Source organism: Ranitomeya variabilis, chromosome 1 (genome assembly GCF_051348905.1).
Source record: "Ranitomeya variabilis isolate aRanVar5 chromosome 1, aRanVar5.hap1, whole genome shotgun sequence".
Lineage (NCBI taxonomy): Eukaryota > Metazoa > Chordata > Amphibia > Anura > Dendrobatidae > Ranitomeya > Ranitomeya variabilis.
Genome location: NC_135232.1, coordinates 1,027,079,126 through 1,027,102,199, shown reverse-complemented (window position 1 = coordinate 1,027,102,199; position 23,074 = coordinate 1,027,079,126). Strand labels below are relative to the sequence as shown.

Here is a 23,074-nt window from a genome sequence, read left to right as displayed (position 1 = left end):
GATGCAGAAATTTCTGCATCCATTTACTCAAAGTGTGCACATAGCCTAAACTTGTACAATTCACATAAACCTATCAAAAAGGAAAGCGCTCTTTTTACATTAATATGGAAAATATTTTTCCACTTGAAAATGTCCAGGAATGGGTCACTGAGTGAAGACTGTAATGCTTGAGGAATATATATCGCCTTCCACCTTTTCAGTGAGGCAATAACTTGTACTCGCAAAAGCATTATGTGCTGAATATCATCGTCAGTAGGAATCGGTCAGTAATTCAGTCCCACAATATTTTGGATATTTCTACTGTTCATAGTTAAGAAAGCAACATTATTAAGAGTTGGCAGTAGTGATGAGCGATAAGGTGTTATCTGAGCATGCTCGGGTGCGAGTAGAGTATCTTGGGCGTGCTCGAATACTATGTTCGAGTCCCTGCGGCCGCATGTCATGTGGCTGTTTGACACATGTATTGCCTGTTTGTTAGAAAATCCCTGCCTGTGTTGCAGACTTGGAGCAGCTGCGGCGACTCAAGCATAGTATTAGAGCACACCGAAAATACTCTATTAGCACACGAGCATGCTCAGATAACACCTTACCCAAGCACACTCGCTCATCACTAGTAGGCAGTGCTTGGAGGGGACATTGTGAATGAGACAACGGTAAAACAGATATCTGAAGCAGATCTGTCACAATGCAAACTGCATACAATATTGAATAAATTTCTTAGACCTGATGGAGCTGGTGTACTTATCTTGATTAATCCATGTAAAAAATTTCTGTTTAATCCTTTTAGAAAGTTTGATTGCTCCACTTATTTTGATTGACAGCCTCTCTGATTCCAGCGTGTCCCTTACTGTGGGTTCTTGTTTCAATAATGTCATTGTTTTATCAGCAGATTATCACTACAGGACTAAGTGTCTCGTGCCTCTTCGTCAACTGCTCCTTGTAACTAACTCCAACTATTGATAAGCAGTTTTCTGCCTATGCACAGTGTACACAGAAAGCTGCCTGTCAGTGGTGTTTTGGTGGGGTTATACACTGCTCTAAAAAATAAAGGGAACACTAAAAGGGATCTCCTCCCAGACCGGGACTAAAGCATTCGCCAACTCCTGGACAGTCTGCGGTGCAACATGACATTGGTGGATGGTGTGACACATGATGTCCCAGATGTGTTCAATCGGATTCAGGTCTGGGGAATGGGCGGGCCAGTCCATAGCTTCAATGCCTTCATCTTGCAGGAACTGCTGACACACTCCAGCCACATGAGGTCTGGCATTGTCCTGCATTAGGAGGAACCAAGGGCCAACCGCACCAGCATATGGTCTCACAAGGTGTCTGAGGACCTCATCTCGGTACCTAATGGCAATCAGGCTACCTCTGGTGAGCACATGGAGGGCTGTGCGGCCCTCCAAGAAATGCCACCCCACACCATTACTGACCCACTGCCATACCGGTCATGCTGAAGGATGTTGCAGGCAGCAGATCGCTCTCCATGGTGTTTCCAGACTCTCACATGTGCTCAGTGTGAACCTGCTTTCATCTGTGAAGAGCACAAGGTGCCAGTGGCGAATTTACCAATCCTGGTGTTTTGTGGAAAATGCCAAGCGTCCTGCACAGTGTTGGGCTGTGAGCACAACCCCCATCTGTGGACTTCGGGCACTCAGACCAGCCTCATGGAGTCTGTTTCTGACCGTTTGTGCAGACACATATACATTTGTGGTCTGCTGGAGGTCATTTTGCAGGGCTTTGGCAGTGCTCCTCCTGTTCCACCTTGTACAAAGGCTGAGGTAGTGATCCTGCTGCTGGGTTGTTGCCCTCCTATGGCCCCCTCCATGCCTCCTGGTGTACTGGTCTGTTTCTTGGTAGCACCTCCAGCCTCTGGACATTACGCTGACAGACACAGCAAACCTTCTTGCCTCAGCTCGCATTGATGTGCCATCCTGGATGAGCTGCACTACCTGAGCCACTTGTGTGGGTTATAGAGGCCATCTCATGCTACCACGAGTGTGAAAGCACAACCAACATTCAAAAGTGACCAAAATATCAGCCAGAAAGCATTGGTACTGAGAAGTGGTCTGTGGTCCCCACCTGCAGAACCACTCCTTTGAGTGTGTCTTGATAATTGCCAATAATTTCCATCTGTTGTCTATTCCATTTGCACAACAGCATGTGAAATTGATAGTCAAACAGTGTTGCTTCCTAAGTAGACGATTTGATTTCACAGAAGTTTGATTCACTTGGAGATATATTCTGTTGTTTAAAGCTATGTGCAGACGTTGGATTTTGCTGCGGATCTGCAGCAGTTTTCCATGCGTTGTACAGTACCTTTAAACCTATGGAAAACGAAATCCGCAGTGCACATACTGCGGAAATGCAACGGTTTATTTTCTGCAGCAAGTCAATTCTGTGTGTGGATTCCGCAGCAGTTTACACCTGCTCCTCAATAGGAATCCGCAGGTGTAAAATCGCAGGTGAAATCCGCACAAAAACTTCGGTAAATCCGTGGGTAATCCGCAGTGCGGTTTACCTGCAGATTTTGCAAAAACAGTGCGGAAAAATCCGCACACCAATCCGCAATGTGTGCACATAGCCTAATTGTTCCCTTTTTTGAGCAGTGTACATGGCTCAACATTCCAATCTTCTAGATATGCTGCAGAAAAAACAAGGATTTGTATCACAATGATAGCATGCAGACCAATCAGTGACGCATAGCTGGAATCAGGACTCCTCCATGCTGCTATCTGACTACATATCAAAAACCTAGTGATAGATTCCCTGTAATATTCGGATTATGCAAACATTCTGAAAAGGTTTTTCAAAGTAAGTGCACTAGACTCATCAGGTCTGAGAGCTATTTATCCTCTTCCTGTATAGGTGATTTTCTTTTTTGCATTTTACTTTTTTTTTCTCCCATTCTTGTAGGACGAGTTGTAGTTTTGAATGATGCCATTCATTTTACCATTCAATGTACTTGAGAATGTGAAAAAAATGAGTAAAAAAAAAAAAATGCTGCTTTTGTCACAGTGTTCCAGGACCCGTGTTATTTTTAATTTTTCCTTTGATGGAGTTATATGATAGTTTTTTTCAATTTCAAGATGATATTTTTTTACCATTTTGAGATGCATGAAATAATAATAATTTTATTTCTATAGCGCCAACATATTCCGCAGCGCTTTACATTATAGAGGGGACTTGTACAGACAATAGACATTACAGCATAACAGAAATCACAGTTCAAAACAGATACCAGGAGGAATGAGGGCCCTGCTTGCAAGCTTACAATCTATGAGAAAAAGGGGAGACACGAGAGGTGGATGGTAACAATTGCTTTAGTTATTTGGACCAGCCATAGTGTAAGGCTTGGGTGTTCATGTAAAGCTACATGAACCAGTTAACTGCCTAAATATGTAACAGTACAGACACATAGTGCTATTAACTGCATAAAGTGTATGAGAACATGATGAGAGGAACCTGATTATGGTTTAAGTTTTTTAAATGGGCCACACAGGGATAGTTAGGTTAATGTGTTGAGGCAGTAGGCCAGTCTGAACAAATGAGTTTTTAGGGCACGCTTAAAACTGTGGGGATTGGGGGTTAATCGTATTAACCTGGGTAGTGCATTCCAAAGAATCGGCGCAGCACGTGTAAAGTCTTGGGAGACGGGAGTGGGAGGTTCTGATTATTGAGGATGCTAACCTTAGGTCATTAGCAGAACGCAGAGCACGGGTAGGGTGGTAGACTGAGACCAGAGAGGAGATGTAGGGTGGTGCTGAGCCATGGAGTGCTTTGTGGATGAGGGTAGTAGTTTTGTACTGGATTCTGGAGTGGATGGGTAGCCAGTGTAATGACTGGCACAAGGTAGAGGCATCGGAATAATGGTTGGTGAGGAATATGATCCTGGCTGCAGCATTCAGGACAGATTGGAGTGGGGAGAGTTTGGTAAGAGGGAGGCCGATTAGTAGAGAGTTACAATAGTCCAGACGAGAATGAATAAGAGAAACGGTAAGAGTTTTTGCAGAGTCGAAAGTAAGAAAAGGGCGAATTCTAGAAATGTTTTTGAGATGCAGATAACAAGAGCGAGCCAGTGATCGGATGTGGGAAGCCCGGAATCAAGTATGACCTCAAGGTAGCAGGCATGTTGTTTAGGGGTAATGGTGGAACCACACACAGAAATGGCAATGTCGGGCATAGGCACATTAGTAGAGGGAGGACACACGAGGAGTTCAGTTTTTGACAGGTTCAGTTTCAGATAGTGAGAGGAAATGATGTAAGAGACAGTGGTAAGACAATCACTGGTGTTTTCTAAAAAGGCAGGCGTGATATCAGGAGAAGTGTATAATTTTTGGGTGTCATCAGCATAGAGATGGTACTGGCACCCAAATCTACTGATTCTTTGCCCAATAGGGGCGGTTTACAAAGAGAAGAGGGGGGGAGGCCTAGTACTGATCCTTGAGGAACCCCAACAGTAAGGGGAAGGTGAGAGGAGGAGGAACCAGCAAAAGATACAGTGAAGGAGCGATCAGAGAGATAGGAGGAGAACCAGGAGAGAATTATATCCTTAAGGCCCATGGAGCGGAGCTTAGTGAGGAGGAGCTGATGATCCACAGTGTGGAATGCTGCAGAGAGATCCAAGATAATTAGCATGGAGTAGTGACCATTAGATTTAGCTGTTAGTAGATCATTAGAGACTTTAGTGAGGGCAGTTTCAGTACAGTCTAAAGAGCGGAAACCGGATTGTAGAGGGTCGAGAAGAGAGTTATCTGAGAGATAGCGGGTAAGACGGGAGTGGATCAAGCGTTCCAGGAGTTTAGAGATGAAGGGAAGATTAGAGACAGGTCTATAATTAGCGGCACAGTTTTGGTCAAGGGATGGTTTTTTAAGAATGAAAGATTCTGATGGCTTTTTATTGCATTTATTTGCGGTTTGCAGCGATAAAAAAATATATTTTGTTAAATTAAAGTTTTACATGATACGGTGATACCAAATATGTTTTTTACTTACATTAGTGGGGGAAATAGGGTCTGATCCATTTTATTTTTTTTTACTGTATTTTTTAGCCAGATTACGGCATTTATATATGTGACCAAGTGATCGATTGTACTCTGTACTATAATACTATAATGTTACAGTACAGAGTAGAAATCATGGTCTATGAACGCCGGTCACAGGCTGGTCTTCATCGGAGCAAAGTCTTAGCGGCCTAGGCAACTCATCGGCACCCCTAAATGGTGTTGTGGGGGAGCCGGTGGGCGCATGGTACGGAGTGCCCCCATTTTGTGTGTCTGAAATGCTGCCGTTTGAGATTGACAGAAGTATGGTTAGGAGAGTAGTGATCCATAGCACCTGCCTGCGCCTTATTTCTGATCCATACAGTAAATTTCTGTAATATTGCCTTGTGTCAATCTAATGAAATAAGTAAAATCTAGTATGACATACTTTTCACTAATTGTGCTCATTAATAAAAACACTGGCAACATTTTTTTTTTAAAACCCAATTACAAATATAATTTTTATCCCTAAATGGATTTAAATTGTCCCTAAAGCCGGACACTGCTTTTAGCAAGCGGAAGCGCAGTCATATTTGTTAACACCTCTAATATAGCTTTTCAGAAGTTATCATGTCTGGCAGTCCACCCAATAACAGGCTGAGGTATGTTCTAGCTTTCTATCCTGAAATAATGTTTTGCGATTGTTAAAAAGCTTGCTTATTTTCTAGAAACAGTGCCCCTCTTGCTCACAGGATTTGTCCGGTATTGCAGCTCCATCTCATTCAATTTAATAGAGATGAACTTACACTACCCGACACAACCCATGGACAAGCTTAGCTCTGTTTCCGTGAAGGTAAAAGAAAACCCATTCTTTCTAATCTCAGAAAACCTCTTTAATTTTGACTGATTTTACCCTTCAAAAGAGGAACTAGGAAATATATATAAGCTAAGAAGCTGGCGTTGTTAAGTAGCTGGCCACTGTTCACCTGTCCAATAAAAATGATTAATTAAATTTTACATAAAATCTACATAAGGTATATTAATTATTATTCCTTTTTCTTTTAGGGCAGGACTCTTATTCCCCGGACTCAGGTACTAGAATGTTTCTATAGCTTTTTTCCCGTTGTGCTAGTTCTGTACTTGTGCCAGTATTGTTGGTGATATGAGGCACTAAAGGTGCACAGTAGGTGGACGTCCTCTTCCTTCCATACTATTCACCTTAGTATTGTTAATGGCACTGTACGTATAATCTGATTTGACTCTAGATATCTGGAGATCTTACAATGATTGTGTGAAAGATGCTCTCAATGGTGATCCAAGTGGTTCCTCCCTTGCAGCAAAAGGCTTTAGAAGTGTCCGGCCAAACCTGCAGGAAAGGAAATCGCCCACTCAGGTAAATATGATTTATGTCAAGTATTTGTTCAGCTCTTTTAACAAGCTTGCAACTATAACCAGCTTACACATAGATCTAATCTATACAGCTGCAAAGAATGCAGTGTGATTGGAGAGAATCACTAAACGCATACAGTTGTCTACAAGCTTATGTTTTTAACACTTTAGCAGCTCATTTATTGTTGTTCTATTCCACATATGAACTTTGTAAATAAATGGATTAAAGGGGTTTTCACTTTTTGCAAAGCATATAACTAGGGTATGTCATGACTTTATGATTAATGTGAGTCTGATATCTAAAAAAAACCATCAATCCTGAGAATGAAGGGTCCAAAGCGCTGGTGTAGAGTTGCAGCTAGGTGGCCAGATACATTACTGTGCAGGCAACGTTTAGAAGAGGATGCAATGCTGAGACCCTTCAGTGTGCTGCTCATGGAGGTTCGGATGGCTCATCCACAAGAGTCAGTCATGGGACGTCCTAGTAATATGTAATTACTATATAATGTGGGAATGTTGCTATGTCCATTTTTACTGTTTTGTGTATACAAATCCAGTGCAAATCTATTTGTTCCTGTGGTTAGGGGCAACCTAGAACTGAAGTTATTTGTTGCTACCATCCGTCTACTCCTTCTGCTGTCAGTATATTATCAGGAAAGTGAGTAAAGGGAGTGGAATAACACATTGGATGCAATTACACAGGGTTTGTATGTACAGGTCCTTCTCAAAAAAATAGCATATAGTGTAAAATTTCATTATTTACCATAATGTAATGATTACAATTAAACTTTCATATATTATAGATTCATTATCCACCAACTGAAATTTGTCAGGTCTTTTATTGTTTTAATACTGATGATTTTGGCATACAACTCCTGATAACCCAAAAAACCTGTCTCAATAAATTAGCATATTTCACCCGTCCAATCAAATAAAAGTGTTTTTTAATAACAAACAAAAAAACAATCAAATAATAATGTTCAGTTATGCACTCAATACTTGGTCGGGAATCCTTTGGCAGAAATGACTGCTTCAATGCGGCGTGGCATGGAGGCAATCAGCCTGTGACACTGCTGAGATGTTATGGAGGCCCAGGATGCTTCAATAGCGGCCTTAAGCTCATCCAGAGTGTTGGGTCTTGCGTCTCTCAACTTTCTCTTCACAATATCCCACAGATTCTCTATGGGGTTCAGGTCAGGAGAGTTGGCAGGCCAATTGAGCACAGTAATACCATGGTCAGTAAACCATTTACCAGTGGTTTTGGCACTGTGAGCAGGTGCCAGGTCGTGCTGAAAAATGAAATCTTCATCTCCATAAAGCATTTCAGCCGATGGAAGCATGAAGTGCTCCAAAATCTCCTGATAGCTAGCTGCATTGACCCTGCCCTTGATGAAACACAGTGGACCAACACCAGCAGCTGACATGGCAGGCATTTTGGCATTTCCTTCTCCCCAGTCTTCCTCCAGACTCTGGCACCTTGATTTCCGAATGACATGCAAAATTTGCTTTCATCAGAAAAAAGTACTTGGGACCACTTAGCAACAGTCCAGTGCTGCTTCTCTGTAGCCCAGGTCAGGCGCTTCTGCCGCTGTTTATGGTTCAAAAGTGGCTTTACCTGGGGAATGCGGCACCTGTAGCCCATTTCCTGCACACGCCTGTGCACGGTGGCTCTGGATGTTTCCACACCAGACTCAGTCCACTGCTTCCTCAGGTTCCCCAAGGTCTGGAATCGGTCCTTCTCCACAATCTTCCTCAGGGTCCGGTCACCTCTTCTCGTTGTACAGCGTTTTCTGCCACATTGTTTCCTTCCAACAGACTTACCATTGAGGTGCCTTGATACAGCACTCTGGGAACAGCCTATTTGTTGAGAAATTTCTTTCTGGGTCTTACCCTCTTGCTTGAGGGTGTCAATGATGGCTTTCTTGACATCTGTCAGGTCGCTAGTCTTACCCATGATGGGGGTTTTGAATAATGAACCAGGCAGGGAGTTTTTAAAAGCCTCAGGTATCTTTTGCATGTGTTTAGAGTTAATTAGTTGATTCAGAAGATTAGGGTAATAGGTCGTTTAGAGAACCTTTTCTTGATATGCTAATTTATTGAGACAGGTTTTTTGGGTTATCAGGAGTTGTATGCCAAAATCATCAGTATTAAAACAATAAAAGACCTGACAAATTTCAATTGGTGGATAATGAATCTATAATATATGAAAGTTTAATTGTAATCATTACATTATGGTAAATAATGAAATTTTACACTATATGCTAATTTTTTGAGAAGGACCTGTATTCTGTTACCATGCAGACACGGGATTTCGAACTCAGGAGTTAAATTGTCTTGATTACAAATCTTTGTCATGTTTCCTAAAGCGATTTTCTCAAGTTATGTCTTGAGCAGCTCGCAGCTCTGCAGTCTCATTACTTCCTAGTTTCTGGCAGGGCAGGCTCTCATCTTTGAGTGACAGTTCTGGTGAGTAGCAGAATTGTAGCAATAGTTGAACTATAAAGCTCAGCATGAGTTCTGCTGTAACACATTCAGCCATTAGTGGTTTATGCTGGAGAGTGCATTGGTATTACATATTTACCCATAGAGATAACAGGGTATGTGATAATGCACATGGCTCAGGATAGTGATAGCTGTGATGTTGGGGGCCAGGGAGATTGTGTTTACACAGGACTAATAAGAGCAGCTTGTCAGATAACTTCTACGGAATATTAGAAGTTAACACCTCTCCTGGAATCTAACTACTGCACACAGGTGGCTAGAGTCTAGGCAGGCACTGGTGACCAAGCTATTAACCAGCTGTACACTATGTAAGATAAAAGCTCTCAGCAGGATATTGAAAACAGATAGGAAAAAGTCCATTGTAAACTTGCTTATTTTCATGTTGTCTAGCTATCCGCCACATGCAGTATGATGACATCTACAATCCCCCCACACACATAGTATGATGTCCCTAGTGTCCCCCACACACAATATAATGCCCTCACATGCCACCCCCCCCACACACACCCACACACAGATTGACGTCACCACAGTCCCTCCACAAAGTATGATGTCTCTATGTCCCCCCAGCACAGTATGATTCTGCAACAGTCCCTCACACACAGTATGATGCCCTCTGTGTCTTTCACATGGTATGATTATCTCCACTGTTTCTCTCACACAGTATGATGACCCCCTACAGTTCCACCACAAACAGTGTGATGCCCCTCTCACGCATCCCAATTGCTGGGGGTCCGGCTTCTCTGCTGCTGAGTTATTCTTTGTTGCAGGTCCTTCCTTCTCTCCACAGATGAAATGGTGGAGAAGGTATCTGTCAGCTACCTGCTCCACCACTGTAATCAATGGTCTCTGAGTCCTGAAGACACATATACAGTTGATGTAGGGACAATACCCTTCTACCTCCTGGTGCAACGCCACAAATGTGACAGTCCAGCTGGTTCTGGGCATCAAAATCAAATCCATGCAGCTCTTTTCAGTGGTAGCCCAAACATATTTAACAAGTTACCGTAATTGTTACCTCCAGAATCTGACTGCCAGACATATTCAGACTCATACTTGTCAATTAAACAGCATAATTATTCGGAATTCTAAGTGACTCTTCGCAGTATAATAACGATGACGCTTATCCCGTCTTATATTGCTTTCTTCTACTTCATTCCTATAATTAGATTGTATTCAAATGAGCTCAAACTATCGGAGTACAGAGGTTTATTGAAAGCTTCATGCTCTCCATGCATCGAGTCATTATTCTTAAGTGAGATTTAACACAGCAGCTTGTGAAGAACCATCTGCAACAAATGCATAATGCTGTATAATGGTGTTTGGGGTTTATCCTAGATTCAGAATGATGCTACCATATGGAGAGACAACATCAAGATTGCATGTTTTCATCCAACAGGTTTAATCTATAAATCTTCATAAATACAGTAACAGAAACACCTACTTAATTAATGACATATCCTTATTTTCACCACTCATCCAAAGTATGTCTATTCTTAGATCCCATGGTATCTAAAAAGAATACTTTAAAGGGGTGTTCTCAAATGTAAAAGTTATCACATGCTCACAGACTAGGGGATAACTTTCCGATTGCTGGGGGTCGAACGGAAGTTGCCCTACCGTATGTACATGGGAACCAGAGCTCTGAAGAGCCCTGGCGGATTGGAGCGGAGGTCGATCATGCACACTGTCTCTCCATTCCTTCTAATTGGAGCGCTGATCACGTGAGCGCTGTGCTCGGCAAGCTCCGGCACTCCCATTAAGAATCAAAGGAGCAGTAGTGCACGTGATCGACCTCTGCTCCAATTATACCGTGTGCCGTCACCGGCTCTCTTTCTACATATGAACTACCGCATTTATTAAGGTAACCTATGTTTACGAGGCAATAGTAGAAGCTATAAAGGTTATTGGAATTCATAATGTTACACTTGGCAGCCATCGTGTTTTTCCATTTTTATTGTGTGTCTTTTAGGGATCGCAATAATAATATACAGCTCTGGCAAAAATTAAGAGACCACCACATCAAAATCTCCCCAAAATCAGCCCAATCTCCAGACCTGAACCCCATTGAAAACCTCTGGAATGTAATCAAGAGGAGGATGGATAGTCACAAGCCATCAAACAAAGATGAACTGCTAACATTTTTGCACCAGAAGCAGTGTGAAAGAGTGGTGGAAAGCATGCCAGGAGGCATGAAAGCTGTGATTAAAAATCATAGTTATTCCACAAAATATTGATTTCTGAACTCTTCCCGAGTTAAAACATTAGTATTGTTGTTTCTAAATGATTATGAACTTGTTTTCTTTGCTTTATTTGAGGTCTGAAAGCACTGGGTTGTGTTTTTTTTTTTTGTTTGTTTTTTACCATTTTTCTTTGTCAGAAAAAAATTTTTATTGCTTGGAAATTCAGAGACATGTTGTCAGTAGTTTATAGACTAAAAGAACAATTTACATTTTACTCAAAAATATACCTATAAAGAGAAAAATCAGACAAACTGAACATTTTGCAGTGGTCTCTTAATTTTTGCCAGAGCTGTATATTCATAAAGGATTTTTATTGGGTTTTATTGTAACATATGCAGGCTGCACAATGTTTTTTGTAGGTGTACTGTTATTTATAGGCACAGTTTTGTTAGAAGTAGGGCTTGTTCACACGTTGAGTTGTTGATGCTTTTTTTTCTTATGGCAAGTTCCACATTTTACAGTAAAAACAAAATGAACGAGATTTCTAAAATCTCATTCACACAGTGCGTTTTTTCTTAGCCATTTTTTATCTGTGGTGTTTTTAAAAAACATAGAATGTTAATTCTTTCACTGGATCTACTGCAGTTTTTCTCCATCGTGATCAAAATGGGTTATTAGCAAAAAAAGACTCAAAAAAGCATCAGAATTGCACCTAAAATGCATAAAAAGGCATATAATTTCCACTGGAGTTCGTCGGCATTTTTCATGGAAAAAGTGTCAAAAACACTATGCCTTTTTGATGCTTTATTCTACCTAAAAAATGTAGAATATAGCTAGAAACCTGCAGTGGAGAATGTGCACTTTTTATGTCTTTTGGGTCATTTTGATCTCATTGGAGAAAAACTACTGTAACATAAATGCTGATAGAATTGACAAGCTGCATTCTGTAAAAATGCACCACGGGTCAAAAAGTGCCCCAAAAACACATAAAAAATGCACTTAATTTCTGCTTCAATTTTTTTGGCAATAGTCTGCAGTTTTTCTTGTAAAAAAACATTTTTTAAAACGGAAAAATGCACAATAAAACACAACATATGAATAAGCCCTTACAGTTTTTAACAGAAATTCTAGGTCCTTGAACTAGTCACTTCTGTCTTGTCAGCAATTTTGTGTTTTCTTCCCATGTTTTCCTGGTGTCATGACTGGTAAAGGCTGTACAGTGCCTTCAGGGTTATTATTTGTGAACTACATCTACAGATCTTGAAGTATAGGCTGCCATACATAATCCTGATGGACATACACATGCAAATTGGGCGTTGTACTGACTGATATTGAACCCTGTCCTTTTCATATGAAAAACCCTCTCCAGCAGTTGTATTTTATATTATCTCTTGCAATTTCTTAGATATTATACTGTATAATTCACGTGGCGGCTGATGAAAAGTCTCTGCCCGACGTAACGCACCCTCCTTTTTGTAAGCAATCAGTGGTTGGCTCAGAAAAGGAGCTTCCTAATAAAACCGCCTGCAGTAGACTTCTACAGAAAGAGATAAGCAGCTCTAATCTCTTGACAACCAGCAGCTCTTGGCGTCTAGACACGTCAATGACTTCCATTTACAAGTATCATAAATCAGATTCCTTATGGTTTTCAAATGATTTCTGAGTTGTTGCCTATCGCAATATCTTGAAGTGCATTTCGGTATAAGACCATTTGGTTTTTGGACATTGAGAGCCTTTCCATTTTCAACAATTTAGCTGATGATGTACAATAACAAATTGTATTGTGGTACCGTGTTAGCCAGAAAAATCGATGTGAATACTTTTCTGCCCAATGATGACAGAAGTATTATAGGAGTGATACCTTTATTGGCTAACCAGAAAATAATATGTTTGCAAGCTTTCAGAGCACAGTGGCTCCTTCTTCAGGCAAAATTACACTATCTGTAATAGTGCAATAGAGCCACTGTGCTCTGAAAGCTTGCAAACATATTATTTTCTGGTTAGCCAATAAAGGGATCACTCCTAGAATACTTCTGTCATCATTGGGCAGAAAAGTGTTCACATCAACCATTTAGCTGGAAGAGTGAGAAGACCAGTTTTCCTGAATAAGTGCTCCGCAAGTGAGCACTTCCGTCCGACGGCCGCCAGCACCTATAATAGCTGATCGGTGGGGGTTATAGGGTGTCGGACCCTGACTGATGAGTCATTGATAACCTATCCTAAGGATAGATCATCAATGCTAAAGTAGTGGACAACCTCTTCAAAGCAAAAATAGGTCATTTGCTGATGACACATTCCCTTTAAATCTTCCTTTAACTAACTTTATAGATTGAGAACATTTGAAGAAAAAAAACCTCTAGAATACTCTTAGAAGAGAAAACCGCATGGTGGCACCACAGATATTGAATAACTAACTGTATTTCTGCAACTAAACCATGGATGTATTTAAGCTATGGAAAAAAAACTGTATTTTTCATCCAGTTTATGTACAATGTATATAGGCTATTTAGCTGCCTATTATCATGTTTGTGCCAAAGCAATAATTGTAATTGATTGCACAAATAGGAATAATTGTGGCATAGAAGAGCACAGGTTCTAAATCAGGAGCGCAGTTTCCCAGCTAAAGGCGCATGGTACTTGGAATAAAACTGCAGCCAGCTTGTTTCCATCATAGCCGTCTCTGCATCCCGAGTCCCGACCTCACTATTAAAACTGACTGCCATGTCTGTATGTGCACTGAAAATGTATTCTAGTGCATATGTGATTACTTAGTAATGTTTGTCTAGAAATCCACATAGCTGCTACTAAATGTCACAATGTTCCTATTTGAAATCAATAGATTAAAAATAAAAAATGCAACTAAATGTGGAAATATGATGTGAAAAGCCCTTTAGAGCTGCTGCTGCTGCTTCTATCACATGCACATATGCCAACATGAACCCTGTGTTTACGGTGAATCAGATTATAAGAACTGGAATTGTAGGGCACTTAACACATGACCTTAGGCTAGTAAGCATCTTGAAAGAATTGCCATCTGTTCACCTGAGATCTTAGACAGCTCGACCACAAGGAATACCAGCTGACAACTCGTCAAAATAAGCAAAAATGGCAAAGTTTTATCATCTCTAGTCAAAATATTCCAGTATCCATGTTACACTGATAACCTAGCAAACAATGCTCTGTGTATAGAAGGGCATTGTCTCCTTTAATGCATGCAAGTGAGTTACTGTTGTATTATATGTTATAGAGCTTGTATTTTCTCACGCCGCCATCCATATGGAATCGCACCATAAAATGCTTTGATAGAGAAAATATTGCAGTCTTTGCTGCTGCCAACATAAAATACATCAGTTAGGACCATGTCTATTTTCTCTCTCATTGTAAAAACTGGTGAATCAACCTTTTTTAATGAACAACTATGACAGTAGTTTATAATATACAGCGCACACACTCCATCATGCTTAAAAGGAATCTGTCAGAAGTGTTGAGCTATGTAATCTGAGAGCAGCATGATGTAGGGGATCGGGGATTGGGAGAGCCCAATTCCAGGGATGTGTCACTTACTGGACTGCTTGGTGTAGGTTGGATAGAATCCATATTTTCTCTGCTGTAGATGTAGCATGTAGCTATATATCACCCTGCCCACACCTCTGGTTGGCAGCTTCCTGTATACAGTGTTGTCAAACTACCAATTAGTGGTGGGGGCGGGGTTACACAGATCAGTCTGACTAGCTTGCACATGATATCTAGTCCTCTAGTGATCCCCGGCTGATAAAACACTGATTGTATTGAAACTACAGCACACAGCCAATTAAGTGACACATCATTGGAATCTGGGTCTCTGCTTCTACATTATGGTGTCTCAGATTACATCGCAAATACCTGGTTACAGTTTTTCTTTAAATTTTATCTAGCCAATAGAAGAATCCATTAACACATAAAGGTGTATTACTTAGGCCTCTTTCACACTTCAGTTGTTTGGCGTCAGTCTAAAACCGCCATTTTCCTCAAATAACGGATCCGTCATTTTTTGTGACGGATCCGTTATTTTCCCCATAGACTTGCATTAGCGACAGATTGTGACGGATGGTCGTCCGTTCCATCCGTCATGCGACGGATCCGTCAAAATTTGGCGGACGTCATCTAGACATTGACGGTCATTGCAACGTTTTTTGTCTGCGTTGAAATGGCGGATCGCGACGGATCCGTCGCGTCCGTCATTCCTTAGAATGGCCACCTATGGGCGACGGATCCGTCGCGACCGTCATTTCGGCGGATCCGTGGCCCCAATCCGTTTTTTCAATTGCGCATGCTCCAAAAAGTATATACAACCCACAAGTAACTGATCCGTCAAAAAAACGGATCCGTTAGAACCGTTTTCTCAGCAATTGTGACGGATCCGTCGATCCGTCATTATGGCGGAGCAGACTGACGCCAAACAACTGAAGTGTGAAAGAAGCCTTACAAGTGTTTATTTTGTACTGGACTTTACAATGATTAGACACTTTGTTAAATGTAGCGTTCGATACATGAACTAAATATTTTCTTTCTTCTGAACATGCTAATGTATGCTTCTCCTTTTTGTTTCTTTCCATGTTCTCCGTTGTTCTATTGTTCCATATTAATAACAGGGCCCCCCACCTCCTCCCAGAAAAGGCAGATATCAAAGGTCATCAACTAATTACCTCCAGGGCGAGATAAGTGGGCACACAGTGAGCCCGCTGAGTACACAGTCCAATAAGGATAGCATCCTTTATTCTACTCTGTCTAGCTCAAGCATGCGACACACCACCACTAATCCACAGGTTTCATTTTCTAATGTTAATTCAGAACATGTGAACAGTAAACTGCTGGATCGTAAGCGGGAGTCAAAAGAACGTAGAGTTTCCACCCTAAAGCTAATTCTAAAAGAGTACTCTTCAGGAAACTCTCCATATAACACTCTTCCCAGAAAAGCCCATTCTTCTGCCCAACTAGACTACTCTCCCAACTTCCCTGCCCATAACACTGTTCCTGGAAGACACACCGCCTCCCTGTCTGTGGCCATAGCTTCAAAGCAGGACACCAGGGGAGAAGACAATCCAGGATATCATGGACCTCCTGCAGCCATGGGTTTGGACACTTTCAAGGCCCCTGCTAGTATTTCTGGACAAAAGACTGCTGCAGAAAGACAAGTGGTATACTGGTAGTTTCAAGTGTCTTGTCTAACAAGGAATGCAGTGCCGTGATCTAGTTCTTTCATCTAACCTAATAGTTCTTTACGAATGGAACCTAGAATTAGTGAATTGATCAAGTAGCATGTGTCGGCATGTTGTAATTACAGGGGTCTGTGTATCAATGCACAGGTCTCAGCTTCACAGTACCCTCATATATCCACAGATATCATATAGGAGAGAACAGTAATGGATATCAATATTTGTCAAAGCTTTAGCTACTAAATCGCTGTCCTGCTGTTAGCATTGATGCAACGATCCCTAAATTCTTACTGTTTGTATTGTCCTAGTGCTAACATACTGTAAAATACCCTACAGGAGGTTTAATTGTTTGTACTGCAGATGCTTTTGAGATCACAAGTTTCTGCCATTTCTTTTATGATTTTATGACCCTTAGGATTTGTTCCTTCCAGTGGTACATCAGATTTATTCCTTAATATGTCTAGAAGTCCTGTCATCCTGGACTTAGATTATATATTTCAATGATGAAATATGATATTGAGTGTTGTTCAAAGTATTAACCAGTCTCAAAATTTTCACATCAAAATGGTTGAAAAATCCATGAAAAAGGTTTGTTTTTCGTTATATACAGCTCTGGCAAAAATAAAGAGACCACCACATCAGAACCCTGTCATAGGCAGCCCAATCTCCAGACCTGAACTCCATTTAAAACCTCTGGAATGTAATCAAGAGGATGATTGATAGTCACAAGTCATCAAACAAAGAAGAACTGCTTAGTTTTTTGTGTCAGAAGCAGTGTGAAAGACTGGTGGAAAGCATGCCAAGACACATGAAAGCTGTGATTAAAAATCATGGTTATTCCACAAAATATTGATTTCTGAACTCTTTCTGAGATAAAACATTATTATTGTTGTTTCTAAATGATTATGAACTTGTTTTCTTTGCATTATTTGATGTCTGAAAGCACTGTTTTTTTTTTATTTTGACCATTTTTCTTTGTCAAAAAAAATAAAAAAATTATTGCTTGGAAATTCGGAGACATGTTGTCAGAAGCTTATGGAATAAAAGAACAATTTACGTTTTACTCAAAAATATACCTAAAAGAGAAAATTTTGCAGTGGTCTCTTAATTTTTGCCATAAATATACACACAGTGCTCAGCATAAAGGAGTACACCCCATTTGAAAAGTACGATTTTAGTCAATATATCACTAAATACAAGAACAATTTCCAAACTTTTGACAAGACTGAATTTCATAGAATGATTTTTTAACCCATGACATGAAGGTACGGTAAGTTTAATAGTATAACTTTAATTTCAAAATCTTCAGTTTTAGTCAAATCAGTTGATGCAATGAATAATAATATAATAATATTTTTTTATTTATATAGCGCCAACATATTCCGCAGCGCTTTACAAATTATAGAGGGGACTTGTACAGACAATAGACATTACAGCATAACAGAAATCACAGTTCAAAACAGATACCAGGAGGAATGAGGGCCCTGCACGACACGAGAGGTGGATGGTAACAATTGCTTTAGTTATTTGGACCAGCCATAGTGTAAGGCTCGGGTGTTCATGTAAAGCTGCATGAACCAGTTAACTGCCTAAGTATGTAACAGTACAGACACAGAGGCTATTAACTGCATAAAGTGTATGAGAACATGATGCGAGGAACCTGATTTTTTTTTTTTATTTATAAGGCCACACAGGGATAGTTAGGTTAATGCGTTGAGGCGGTAGGCCAATCTGAACAAATGAGTTTTTAGGGCACCCTTAAAACTGTGGGGATTGGGGATTAATCGTATTAACCTAGGTAGTGCATTCCAAAGAATCGGCGCAGCACGTGTAAAGTCTTGGAGACGGGAGTGGGAGGTTCTGATTATTGAGGATGCTAACCTGAGGTCATTAGCGGAGGGCACGGGTAGGGTGGTAGACTGAGACCAGAGAGGAGATGTAGGGTGGTGCTGAGCCATGGAGTGCTTTGTGGATGAGGGTAGTAGTTTTGTACTGGATTCTGGAGTGGATGGGTAGCCAGTGTAATGACTGGCACAAGGTAGAGGCATCGGTGTAACGGTTGGTGAGGAATATAATCCTGGCAGCAGCATTCAGGACAGATTGGAGCGGGGAGAGTTTGGTAAGAGGGAGGCCGATTAGTAGAGAGTTACAATAGTCCAGACGAGAATGAATAAGTGAGACAGTAAGAGTTTTTGCAGAGTCGAAAGTAAGAAAAGGGCAAATTCTAGAAATACACATTAAAACTACTACATCTAGTCTTCTAGGCATGGATTGAATAAGTTGGTGACATAGTATAACAACGATCTTTTTTAATTCTTCAAGAACGGCCTCTTTTAGAGCCTGGATTCTGGAAGGAGAGATGCTCATCTTGTCTCTTCAGAATTCCCCAGTGTTCAGTTGGGTTCCGATCAGGAGACACTTTGACACTGAATCTACAGTATATTACATTTTTTTTTACCCTTGCAGAGTGGACCACGCAACGTGTTTGTGGATGGATAAGTATACTAAAGCTCTGATCTCCATCTTTTTAATATGGCCTTTCCGTATATTTTGCTTAGCAAGCCCCAAATTAAAAGATGCTGAGGCTAGATTATTGATATAGCTGTATAAATTAATATAATGCTTATAAGCATATGGAGTTCTTTCATCATCTTGGTAGGACTACATTGAAATTTGATGCCAGTGGCATATTTTTTCTGTTCTTCCCTATGAGAAATTTTCTGTAAGAAATGGTGGTCATTTGTGACCTTCCTCTCTAGGGATCTGCATCAAAAAACCATTTAATGCACACCGAGGTATATCAATAAAGTGTTGTCAAAGCCAAATACCAGGAAGTATCAAAAACAAAGCAGCTTTTTTTAAAGCATGACACACCAACAGGAGACAAAAACTGCAGCAGCAAAAACACGATAACAAACGCATGTTAAAAAACGCACAGAAAAACACAATAAAAAAGCACTTATACCGCATATACTCGTGTATAAGCACAATTTTTTGTGCTGAAAACGCCCCCCTCGGCTTATTCACAAGTCAATTGTCCAGAACGCTGGTGGGGGAGCGGCGTAGCAGCGGCAGGAGCCGGTGGCTGTGGCACAGTGACAGGTGCAGCCACCAGCTAACAGAAGACATCATACTCACCCTCCATCGCATCTCCGTCCCTGCATCTCCATTGTGTCGGCGCCAGCGGCTCTCCTCTTCTGTGTTCAGCGGTCACCTGGTACCGCTCATTAAGGCAATGAATATGGACGCGTCTCCACTCCCATAGGCGTGGAGCGCATATTACCTTAATGAGCAGTATTACATGACTGCTGAGCAGAGGAGAGTCGCCGGCATTGGGACAACTGAGATTCAGGGACGGAGAGGCAGGTGCGAGGAGGGTGAGTATGACGGGGAGGGGGGGGGGCAATGTGAGCCATGCATACAACCTGGGGAAGGGGGGAGCCGAGCCATGCGGATCGGGGGAGCTGAGCCATGTGGATCGGGGGAGCAGAGCAATCCTGGACCGGGGGAGCCATGCATACCAGGACAGGACAGGGGGAGTGGTGCATAGCAGGAGAGGGATGAGGGGGACAATGCACACCTGGCTTATGCTTGAGTCAATAAGCTTACCCAGTTTTCCGTGGCAAAAGTAGGTGCCTTGGCTTATACTTATCCTTGAGTATATACGGCGATAGGTTCTGCAGCGTCAAAAACTCAACAAAAGCTTCTCATGGAACGTAGCCTTAGGGGGGGTATGTCTGAATATAGCATTTTTAGTACTTCTTTATCACACATGAAAAACATAGGATTTGGCCAGAAAATCTGCAGAAATCTGCAGCGTAGAGTAGGGGTGTTTATGGTCTGTATTCTATGCATTTTCATTTTGATGTTTAAGAACTGCTATAAAAATACTAAAATAATTGACATGCTACTTTAAAAAAAAAAAAAAAAAGAGGAAAAAAAATGCAACATGTGAATGAAACTTTAGAAATCTCATTTGTTTTGTCATCACTGTAAAACGCATTTTTTCACACAAAAAATGCCCGTAATAATACGTTGTGTGAACAAGCCTTTGCAGTCAGATGGATGTGTCACGTCATTGACTCACAATAAAGGACACCCTTACAAGAGGAAATGGGGAATTGTAACACCAAGGGAAGGGTCACACCACAGCAAAAAAAAAAAAATTCTCATCCAGAAAACTGGAACGATATTTTTTTCTCCGTTCCGTATACGATCCATTTTTTTTACTCAACAGCTATGAATCATTTATAGGACTATTTCCTATTGTACAGAATTGCAATGTATCCATAAAAATCAGATGCTATACTGTGGCATCCGATTAGTTTTCTCGCACCCATAGACTTGAATCGTGGAGTCTTATCTAATTTCAGAATCAAATCGCAGCACGTTGCGATTTTTTTCACAAACATTTCGGTCAGTGCTGCCCATTGAATAACATGGGTCAGTGTGCTGTCCGATAAAAAAATCTGATTTATACTTGTGCGCGTGAGCCCTAAGGCTGCCATATACTTCCAGGAGGAGTTCTAATAAATCTGATCACTTTCCATCATATTGTCAATTCACAGGAACACAAATATTTACTAAAGCAGACATGTCCGAAACAATATGGTAGAAACTAGGAGCAAAAAAAGCGCAAATAAGGTCTTATGTGAGAATAACAATTCTGCAAAAAAAAGGATATGCTAGCCTGATAAGATGGTATGACACAACCATTAATACGCATGAAAACAGCTGCTGGAGATCCACGGGTCATCCAACCAGGAAAGAGGGAAAAAAGGCGCCAACTGTGGTTTATCCGCGCTGCTGGGAGGCAATGAAGATCCAAACAGAAGTATAATAAAGGATTTTTATTTCTGGATTTTTAGCTAACGCGTTTCAGTCATTCCAGAGTTCTTACTCCGGACACAAACGTCATTTATTATTATATTTCCATTTAGATCTTCGTTGCCTACCGGATAAACCACATTTGGCTCTTTTTTTTCCATGTCAGAAACGATGACTGATTCTCTTTGTTTAAATAGTTTTTTTGGTTTTTTTTTAAATCTCAGATTTAAGTTTTACTTCTTAAATACAAGTAAAGTCTAATAGATTATAAGTACTGCTGGCAGTATAATTACAGCATTAATAGGAAATGACTTCATGCTTATAGTAAATTAGGTTACTACATTAATAACAGGAGATGTGCAATTATATATATATCCAAAGGCCATCTACTTCTTCCCCTTTAACGTTGTCAGTAGAACCACATACTCGCCATTTTGCCAGGTTAATGTGTGTAATTATTTTAAGACCTGTCACTTTAAGGGCTATATCTTTGATCTGGGGCGGTGATGGCGTTCACTGCAAAATTACTATCATCACTCTCTGTCCAGCACAAACAATTCTCTAAGCTTTCTACCCTGCTATTAATCCACTACCCTTAACCATTGCCGTGGAATGAGAAAATAATTGTGGATGAATTTAATTTTTTAGATTCTGTTAATTTTGTAAACTGTTTTTCTGAGGACTTGTGCAGACGACCATCGTTTCAGTCCTAGTGCAATCTGTCTAAACATCGGATCACCCTCGGACCAATTTTATTCAATGAGGCTGTTCACATATCTGATTTTTCCCATGGATCCAGTGATCCGAGAAAAAGGTCACAGCATTCAAAATTTGCCTCTGATATTCCGATTGCACTCAGCCATTCATGTCCATGGGTCTGTGAAAAAAAATCGGTCCGTCCTCTGATGACACCTGAGTGCAGTCCAATATTTACAGATTGAATGGAGAAGATGGCAAATCACGATCCTACAGAAAAAAATGCGGCATACTGTGATTGCATGCCAAATTCGGATCTCACGCACCCATATATGTCTATGGGTGCGTGTGAAACATCTCACTGCACTCAGATATCACCCGAGTGCAGTGTGATTCCCGCTGACATCTGCAATAGAGGAGATGGAGAAATTACTTTCTCCGTCTCCTTCACACTGACACTTGGATCACACTCGCAGCAAAGCTGTAGCCGAGGGTTATAATATCATCTCGCATCCGATGTTATACCCTAGTGTGACCCCTGCCTAATGCTGAGATTACATTGTATAGTCACTATGCATTCGAAACACTAGATGTAGTTATTGTAGAGTCATGGAAGATGAGGGTAAAATGCCCGATAGGTGTAGGGTCATCCACAATAAAGGAACACACCGTCATATACTGGAGTATTTTAAACTCCAGAATGACGGTCATGAGAATTTTTTGGGGCCCATTTCTTGCTTTGCTGGATTTCCAGCCTATGAAGTATTTTTGGTCTACAGAACTAGGCTGTGCATTGGCGCATGGAAAGTCAAACATATCTGATTACAGATTAGTCCTCGGATTCTCAGGTTTGCTTTGTGATTACAAAGCTGAAATGTGGAGTAAGCTTTACCTAATACGGCGTACCTTCATGCAGAACTACAGGATTTGCTGTGATAACAGTAAAATGATATTTGTCTGCAATATTTCATGTGTCTATGAAGGAACATCAGAGCGGTTTGCTAGTGATGTGTTCTCTTAAGAAATCCAGTTTAGGTTTGTACTAACAGGGCAATATCTGCATAGAAAGCAAAACAGATGCGTTTTCTACAGAAATAGGAATATGTACATGATGTACCTCCTCAGCCATTGTTGTTATGGGCACAGTGCATGTATTAAAGTCCGAAACGATCAACGTCTTTTCCCATTCCCAGTCCTGTTCCGATCTTCTTCTTTGCCATGTGACCGCAGTTCTATCTAGACAGCTCTCCCGATATCTTCCGTTATTTCAGTCTCATACTCTTGTATTGAAAAAGTGACG

The 23,074-nt window shown here is 40.9% G+C and overlaps 1 protein-coding gene across 6 annotated transcripts in view; it reads left to right on the top strand.

Moving 5' to 3' along the window:
- Positions 1-23,074, top strand: part of SORBS2 (sorbin and SH3 domain containing 2) — a 298,577-nt gene that overhangs the window by 156,002 nt on the left and 119,501 nt on the right. For 2 of the 6 annotated variants that reach the window (XM_077279625.1, XM_077279626.1), the window contains 3 exons: positions 6,048-6,074; positions 6,248-6,375; positions 15,688-16,233. In XM_077279625.1, coding sequence (XP_077135740.1) covers positions 6,048-6,074; positions 6,248-6,375; positions 15,688-16,233 — 701 coding nt within the window. The remainder of the gene's footprint in view (positions 1-6,047; positions 6,075-6,247; positions 6,376-15,687; positions 16,234-23,074) is intronic. The other 4 variants (XM_077279629.1, XM_077279630.1, XM_077279627.1 and 1 more) reach the window with 2 other exon arrangements.